Source organism: Mus caroli, chromosome X (assembly GCF_900094665.2).
Source record: "Mus caroli chromosome X, CAROLI_EIJ_v1.1, whole genome shotgun sequence".
Lineage (NCBI taxonomy): Eukaryota > Metazoa > Chordata > Mammalia > Rodentia > Muridae > Mus > Mus caroli.
Window position 1 is genome coordinate 81,748,429 of NC_034589.1, and position 8,906 is coordinate 81,757,334.

General features: G+C 36.3%; 1 protein-coding gene across 4 annotated transcripts in view; it reads right to left on the reverse strand.

Annotated features, from left to right (window-relative positions):
* Il1rapl1 (interleukin 1 receptor accessory protein like 1) overlaps positions 1 to 8,906 on the reverse strand; it is a 1,320,182-nt gene that overhangs the window by 8,935 nt on the left and 1,302,341 nt on the right. For all 4 annotated transcript variants that reach the window (XM_021153186.2, XM_029473014.1, XM_029473016.1 and 1 more), the window contains one exon: positions 3,981 to 4,124. In XM_021153186.2, the coding sequence (XP_021008845.1) occupies positions 3,981 to 4,124 (144 nt within the window). The remainder of the gene's footprint in view (positions 1 to 3,980; positions 4,125 to 8,906) is intronic.

The window sequence follows — 8,906 nt, forward strand, 5'->3', positions numbered from 1 at the left end:
TGCTTGCTGACAGGAGCCTGATATAGCTGTTTCCTGAGAGGCTGTGTGAGACCCTGACCAATACAGATGCAGATGCTCGCAGCCAACAATGGGACTAAGCACAGGGATCCCAATGGAGGAGTTAGGGGAAGGACTGAAGGAGCTGAAGGGGCCTTATCTGTCATTAGTGAGTGGGGTGGACCTTGGTCCTGTCAAGGCTTGATGCTCAGTGTAGAGGAATGCTAGGGCAGTAAGGTAGGTGGGGGAGCACCTTCATAGAAGCAGAGTAAGAGGAGATGGGATAGGAGGTTTGCAGAGGGGAAACTGGGAAAGGGGATAACATTTGAAATGTAAACAAATAAAATATCCAATAAAAAAAAAGAAATGGCTTCACCTTTGATTATGGAATTACACATATTTAAAAGTCAAAATCTTCTGAAAGGCCAGGCATTTCTCTTGCCAATCATTTCCTTTGGAGGAGGCAAATGATGGTGGGGAGCTAGCAATATAGGGAACTGATATTTTCCAAGGTGTTTTCTACCTCTAGATTAGTAATTATTTAAGAAATGAAAGAATGGGGGTTGGTGAGATGGCTCAGTGTTTAAGAGCACTGATTGCTCTTCCAAAGGTCCCGAGTTCAAATCCCAGCAACCACATGGTGGCTCACAACCATCCATAATGAGATCTGACACCCTCTTCTGGTGTGTCTGAAGACAGCTACAGTGTACTTACATATAATAAATAAATAAATAAATAAATAAATAAATAAATAAATAAATCTTTAAAAAAAAGAAACAAAAGAATGTCTCTAAGATTAGGCAATTGTATGGGTTTCTGAGAAGAGGATGGGCATCAGGGTTTCTGGGCCTCAGGGAGCAGAAGGAATGGAAGAACCTGTGTTTTGAGGCAGAATCAGTGAGTGTAAGGATTTATGTGTTTTGGTCTCAAGAAGCCACCATGCTAGTGCTGAGAACTCAGGCTAGGTACTCTGTAAGAACAGCTAGTACTCCAGACCACTGAACCATCTATCTAGCACCAAACTTGTTACATTCTTAATATTACTGAAAAAGGTGTCCTATAAAACAATGTTTCTAGAAGTGGTACGAGTCAGGTCCATTCTGGTAAGGTGGATTACTTAAGGATGGGTTCTTAGTCCCCATCTCAGCAGGAACAGTTCTGTTGTAATTCCAGGAGGCTCACTGCATTTGCAGAATGAACTCATACAACCATTTCAGTGCTCTCTGCCTTAACAGTCTTTGCTTTCTTTTTCTCTTTAGCAATAGTATGCATACATTAATCTTACCCAGATGATAATTGAGTTCATTACTGTGGCTTTCTTTAGGCTTATTACATTCATAGGAGCATCTCAAAGAAAGCCCTAGCACTTATATACCTGATTATGCTCAAGATAGCCTCAAGGACAAACTTTAACAAATCCTACGGCATTTATAAACTAAATTAGCTTTCTGAGGGAAAATTTAACTTGTTAAATTATTGTTTGTTTCTGTTTCTCTGCTTTGTCTTCTCACCTAAAACAATACAAAAAAATGAGGTCCCAAATAGCTTCAGAATAACAATGAAATCCATTAGGCTTATACAAGTAACCCACTCAAGTGTGCATAGGTAACAAGGTTCCCCACAATAAATTTAAAATTACCGAAATTCAACTGATTATGGTTCTGCTTTTTTAAAATCAAATTCTGTCATTTTCTATATTCAGAAAATGACAGATGAAGCCTGCACTGGAAATTGATTGCTTGGGTAAAATCATTCATATCATTCAGAACAAAATAGAGATATTTAAGGCAACGTTAATAGATAATGTGAGATTGTTTAGATAAACTGCTTTTTCAAATAGCATCTACTTCTAATTGCACAAATAACAGCAGGTATTCAGATAATGTTGAGTATATTAAATTTTAAAAATAATGAAGACTTGGTAACAGAATATAAAAGATTTGGAAATAGACTTCGTTTATATCCCTACTTGGCCATTTACAGCAATACTTGAGTTATCATTTTGAATAAATATTTAACTTTTGTTTATTTATGCATTTATTATTTTAAATTAATGTATTTTATCACAAAGTAGTTTATTGAGAAGTAATTCAAGGTTTCTGGGATTAATCAAATCTGCTATATAAGTTTCATATAAAATATAAATCCTTTAAAATTAGAAATTCTATATAGATATAAGGATTATTTAACTTTTGGCTCAGTTGCCTTATCAATGAAGTGTAGATTATAATACTAACTTGTAAATTTTTTGATGTTTGGCAGTAGTAATTTTAGGTTGTACAGCACACAGATTGTTGCTCTCATCCAACAGTCGTTCTAACATCGACAGTTTTCTTATATATTCTTGAAATAACCAAAATACACTAATTTTTATGAACAGGGAAGAAAATGGAAAACAAAGAACAACTAAGAATAATAATCACTTTAAGAAAACTGTTGCTTGCAGGCAGGAGCCTAGCATTGCTCTCCTCTGAGAAGCTCTCTCTACCAGCAGCTGACTGAGACCGATGCAGATACTTATAGCCTAGCCAGCCAACCATTGGACTGAGGTCAGGGACCCCATTGGAAGAGTTAGGGGAAGGACTGAAGAGACTGAAGGGGATAGCAACCCCATAGGAAGAACAACAATGTCAATTAAACCAGACCCCTCAGAGCTCCCAGAGACTTAGCCACCAACCAAAGCGCATACATGGGCTGGTCCATGGCCCCAGCTAAGTATGTAGCAGAGGGCTGCCTTGTCTGGCCTCAGTGGGAGAGGATGGGCCTAATCCTGTAGAGACTTGATACCCCAGGGAAGGGGGCTGCTGGGGGGGACAGCTGTGGGTGTAGGTGGGTAGAGGATGTGGGGTTACACCATCTCAGAGGCAAAGGGGAGGGGGAACGGGGTAAATAACTCTGGGAGGGGGGACCAGGAAGGGGGCAACATTTGGAATGTAAATAAATAAAATAATTTAATAATAAAGAAAACTCCACGAAAAATAATGTTTCTGCAGCCTGTCCTTTACCTTAGTGGCAACAGGAAAAGGGTAAATGGGGAGGATGTTGGACAAAACCAATAAACCACTCCTTTTCACACATTTGACAACTGATAGCTCTGGCTATGGACCCATGGAAACAGGGACAAAGTTTCATTTTCTTTTGCACTATTTAATGTAAAACTTACAAAGTGAAATGCTTATCAACAGAATTGAGAAACTGCAACAATTTGCACTAACTCTTGACACTGTTCAAGCTCTATGTGTTTTGCAAGTTTAACTTACATTTTCCAAGTGACCCCAAAGGAACACAAAATACCTTGAAGTTCACTAATGGATGGTGTGGGGAGGTCAATTTTATGAACCCTAGATTCTTTTTAGAATGCACAGATATTCTTGGATGGCTTGAGGCAAATGATAATTACTGTTTCTATAAACACAGTTTACTTGTTCAGTATGAGCAAAGGTGTTAGATGTGTTATTATAAAAAACAATGTGAGTTTGTACTTTTTTCCTTTGGTCTACCCTTGGAATGACAGACAAAAGCCTAGCATCTAAAAATAGAGAGATGGACTAGACTGAAGAGCCTCTTGTAAGAATGCTAAAATAGTCGGTACAAGTTAATAAAACGGCTATCTGTCTAAACAAGAACAAATTGAAATTCACTTCAAACTGTTCAACTAGGGAAGACAATTAAAAGAGAAATACCTTACCTATAGAAAAGTGAAGCTGGCCTTTCAGTGCTGATTACAAGGTGAGAGAGAAGGAACATGCCGATGGCATTGCAATCAGCATCTGTAATTTGTAAGTGCTGTTTGGAATACAAGTCTAAAAAGGGTAGGTGTAACTTGCCAAGAAAACTACCTATTGCTTCTAAATCGCCACACATATTTCCATACAAAAATGATCTTACAAAGAAGCACATAACTTTCATTTTTTGGATTAAATAAAGGCAGGACACAAATAAGTATATTCAGAAGCAACAATAACACAAGGAAGTCATCCTACCTCCATCCAGTTCCTCAGCTCCAAAATGATTCCTGTAGAAGAGCATGATTTCTATCTTGTAACATTTATATATGGTCACCGAACAGATGAGCAGCAAGAGAATAGCGCCAAGCCCTCCAGCAAGTTCAACAGTGTACATTAACTCTAGGGCATGAAAGCAAAGAAGAATTATACAATAATCACACATGAAAAGCAGAACTATTTTGTTTTCATGTTTTTGCAAGTGACTTCAGATACATTTAAACAACCTCATCCCTCTTTCTGTGACAAGTTAGTTTGTTTTGTTTTTGATGTTAGGTCTCATTGAGTATCCTAGGCTGGCCTTGAACTTGTGATCGATCTGCCTCCGCCTCTCAAGTTCTGGGTTCATGGGTGTGTACAAACGTATTCATCTTGTGTGAGGCTTTAAACCAGCTTTAGCTTTAAACTCTGTTTCCTAGGTGATTGGATAAGGTGATATGTGACAATGTTGCTTAGTAACACTGCTTTGGTAAAAAAGAACTTGGTTGATGCATTGCCTCTGAACTAAAATATTGTAAATGTCTCATTTCAAACTATAATATTAGGTTTGCCTCAAAGCAGCAACTTTTACATGCACATATCATATATCCCTTGAGAAGGTCCTGTGAACTATGCTTTTAGAATTAATAAAAGAGACAATTTTTTTATTAAGACAGGACAGCTTTATGATCATCTGCATATGCTTTTTGATCCTTTTTACCCGAGTTGTTAGCTATGAGTTGGGTTCAAGGTAAAATAGGGGGGCTAAATAGCATAGTTCCTAGAGAGCACATATACTGTTCAACTACCCACTGAATGCTGTCTGTCCTCTCCCACAAGATGGCATGATTTTTGATGTATATTTCTCTGAAGAGCAGTGTCCTTGTGTATTAACATAATCTTCAAGGCTGAGAGCTTAAGTAGATTTAAAACCTAGGTCTCCAAGTGGATATCACAATAAAATGTGTTGTAAACTTTTATTATTAAGATACTACTTTTTTCTTTACTTTCCCTTATATTATGCTATGTATGTTACTATAGAGATGTCTAAATGAGGAATTTTCTTGACATTTGCTGCATGCAAGTTCTCCATTAGCATGCAGAATGTTGATATTCTAACAAAAATGATCAGACCAAAAAAAAAAATGGGGTAAAATAGTCACTTACATTTTCTCCTTTAGAGCTTATCAAGATTGTAAGGAGAGTTAAGTTGCTAGTATGCAAATAGTAAGGATACATATACACATACTGAAACCCACTCTACCTAAGTGCCTGTGTATGCATGTTGTCATTGGTCATCATAGGCTAAACAATATTACTTATAGGTAGCAGTTGTTCCCTGACATTAAGCTGAAAAGTAGTAGTTTAATTGATTCAGTAAGGTGTTGTGTTTAACAGTTTTGTCTCTTCTATATGTTAATGAGTTGAAGCAACAAGATGTTTCAGAGAAGTAGAACATCACCTCCTTAAACTCAGAAAGTAAACAACTCTAACCAGATTCATTAGATGTCTCCTGACCAAAGTAATAAAGAGTGCTGAGAATCACTCTTAGACAAGCCAAGCTACAAAGACGCTGAGACCAGATCAGCTGTCTGGAAGTAGAATTCAGCCAAGGTACCTGGATGAGGTTTAGTCACGGGGAAGGACACTCTCCAGTTTGTTATGAAGCCTGCAGGCTGTGGAGTGTGGTTTAGGTTTTCAACTTTCATTAGCTATTATTACCCACACTGGAGTGGGATTTGCTAAGGCTGCTGTCATTTGAGTCTTTTTTGCCAATAGCTACAATAAAACACTAATAAAATGTATTGGTTCACCAAACTGGTCTTTGGTGGTATCCTTATTTTGGTCTACTATCAGTTCCCTACCTGGGGTGAGTAGACTGCTCAAATTTCCTGAAGAATAGTCTCACAGAACACGCAGTTATTTACTTAAAAAACAAATCTAGTGTTGTTTTAGATTCTGTAATTGGGAAACTATGTATCACTTACAGCGCAATCAATAGAATCTTAGTTGAAAACAGTAAAATAATTAATGACTTGCAAAAACACATACTATTAGGTAACAATTTCACTCCTAAATTCTCATAAATAGGGTAAAATGATGGGAATGAGGTACTGCCAAGGAAATAATTTGGCCCTCATTTTCTCACAACAACATGCAAGTGTGTGTGTGTGTGTGTGTGTGTGTGTGTGTTTGTGCGCAAGAGAGAAAGAGAGTTTGTGTGTGTGTGTTTATATGTGATAAAAGTTTTCCTCTAACAATTAAGAAAAATAATCTGTCATGTTTCTCATTATCTAGTTCTTTTATTACTAGTGTAAGTGTTTAATAAGGTAACTACATATAACTACTATTTAATCAACTGTACTTTTTTATACTTAGTAAAATTAAATGGGAGGCTGAAGATTTATTTAAGAAGTTCTGACTATGACTTTAAGATAGAAAAAGGTAAAATAAGAAATTAAATATTTCTGAGTCAAAGTAAATTAGTATGAAATATGAAATAATGGAAAATGATTACACTAGCTTTATCTGTTAAATACTGTAAGGGACCACACAAGAGAGAGCTAGAAAACTGTAAGGAAAAAATGCAAAATGTCCTTCACAATAGTGTTTCATTCTTCCTGTGTGAACAAAAAGAATATGTGGGTAAATAATACTGTGGAGAACTCTGTGTTTTGTTCGCTAGGAATATCGATTGAATTCTACCACACAAAGAAACCTGAATGAAAGTACAACTTATGCCCATAAGATGATTCAGATACCAAAACATCCTAATTTAAAATACACTGGGCATTATTGGAGAGATAATAATTTAGATTACAACCACTTGTGTCGTCTAAGGGACCAAACACAGGACCTCACGCTAGAGGAAGGCTCGACTATAGAAGCACATATATAGCCCACATCGTGTCTTTTTTTTTTTCTAGGTTCTGTTCTTTTATTTATGGTTTGTGCTGGCTAGTTTTATGTTACCTAGACAACACAAACTAATGTCATTGGAGAGGAGTGAGCCTCCATTGAGACATTTCCTTTGTAAAATCTGGATGTAGGCAAGTCTGAAGGTCATTTTATGAATTAGTAATTGATGTGAAAGGCCTCATCTCCTTGCAGGTGGTGTCACTCCTAGGTTGGTGGTCTCAGATACTATATGAAAGTGGAATGAGCAAATAATGGGAATCAAGTCAGTGAACAACCCTTCTTTATGGCCTCTGCATCAGTTCCTGCCCCCATGTTCCTGCCTTGATTGAGTTCCTGCTCTGCCTTCCCTCTATAGACTGTGGTTCAGGTGTTTCATCACAGTAATAGAAACCCTAAATTAAGACATATGCATAATTTACAAAAATGAAATTTCTTGCATAAGAAAAAAAGGAAATTGATCAAACATAATTAGTATGTTAAACATTGATGATGAGAGACCATAATTGTGCTGTTACATTGCGAAAGTTTTCTAGTAAAGTGAAAAATCAATGTCAATATCAATTCTACACCTATGTAGTTCTCTAATATATATAAACAGATACTGGCAGGAAGTCTTATGGAAAAATGTTTGAAGTAGTCTTATCCATACTAACAATGACTGGAAACAACCCAAAATTCCTTTAACAGGAGATCCTGGATAAACTAATGTCTGCCCATAAATAGATTCTACTCAGCAACCAAAAGAAGAAACTAAAAATAAATACCATGAAAAATCTCATAGGGTTACAGTCAGTGAAGGAAGCCAAATGCAAAGTAATATTTACCATGTGGTTCTATAGTGCAGTGATACAACCTAGAAAATGTATATTTCTTACAGGATAAGTGAAGGGAAAGTTTATTGGAAAGGGGAAAGGAGGAACTTTATAGGATACAGGAATATATTTTATCTTGTCTTGGGGGTAGATACCTAAATGTAGGCATTTGTTAAAATTTATTGATATGATCACTTGAGGTCTATGAATTTTATCTTATGCCAATCATAATTCAATTCTTTAAAATTGTGATTGCTTATGAAAAGCTGTTACAAGTTCTGACCCAAGGCCTGTGTGAGGAGATGCTCTAAGGAAATATTGGAGAGAGAACAGCTGTTCTGCTGTAGATAACTAGCCAAGCAGGGAATGCTTTTTCTATAGTGCTTCCAAGTCCTCACTTTGCAGCTGGAGGCATAGCACTAGGTCCAAGATTGTAACATAGTATAAGTACCATACATAGTCAAATAGCTTTAGAGACAATAAAAATGATGCCAGAACCATGTTCTTAGTCATATAGCAATTAAAAAAAATCCTGATTTTCTTTAGATGGTGTTCATAATATAGGTTTCTGCATATGTGCAAACTGATGTTTATTTCTTGGTTCTTTTTTTAACTGGTTCTTTTATTTTTGAGGTTATAATATAATTATATTTGTCTCTTTCCTTTCCTCCCTACAAAGCATCCCATATACCCCTCTTTCCTTTCTTTTAAATTCACAGACATTCTTTTTCAGAAATTGAATATGAATAAATTACAGGAAAAGTTGTACTTCAGTAAGTTATTTTTATTTCTAGAGGAAAATATGGTTTATTTCTTTTTATCGAAGCCATGAGCCATCAAAATTGCACCAAATACATTAAATATTCAGTATATTTACATAATCGATAGTATTATCTGAAAAGTAATTTTAATAAAAGAAAGAATTAGGTTGATGTAGCTTTGCAATTGTATATATGATTGTGTGTTATGTGAAGAGCTTTAAAGCACAAACATATGAATAGCAACATATACTTAAAGCCTGAATAACAAACAAGAATAACTCTCTTGAGGGGCAGCCATTTACTATTAATAAGAGCATTTGAAAACTTATCCAAAAAAAAAAAAAAAAAAAGCAGGGCGTGGTGGCGCACGCCTTTAATCCCAGCATTCAGGAGGCAGAGGCAGGCAGATTTCTGAGTTCGAGGCCAGCCTGGTC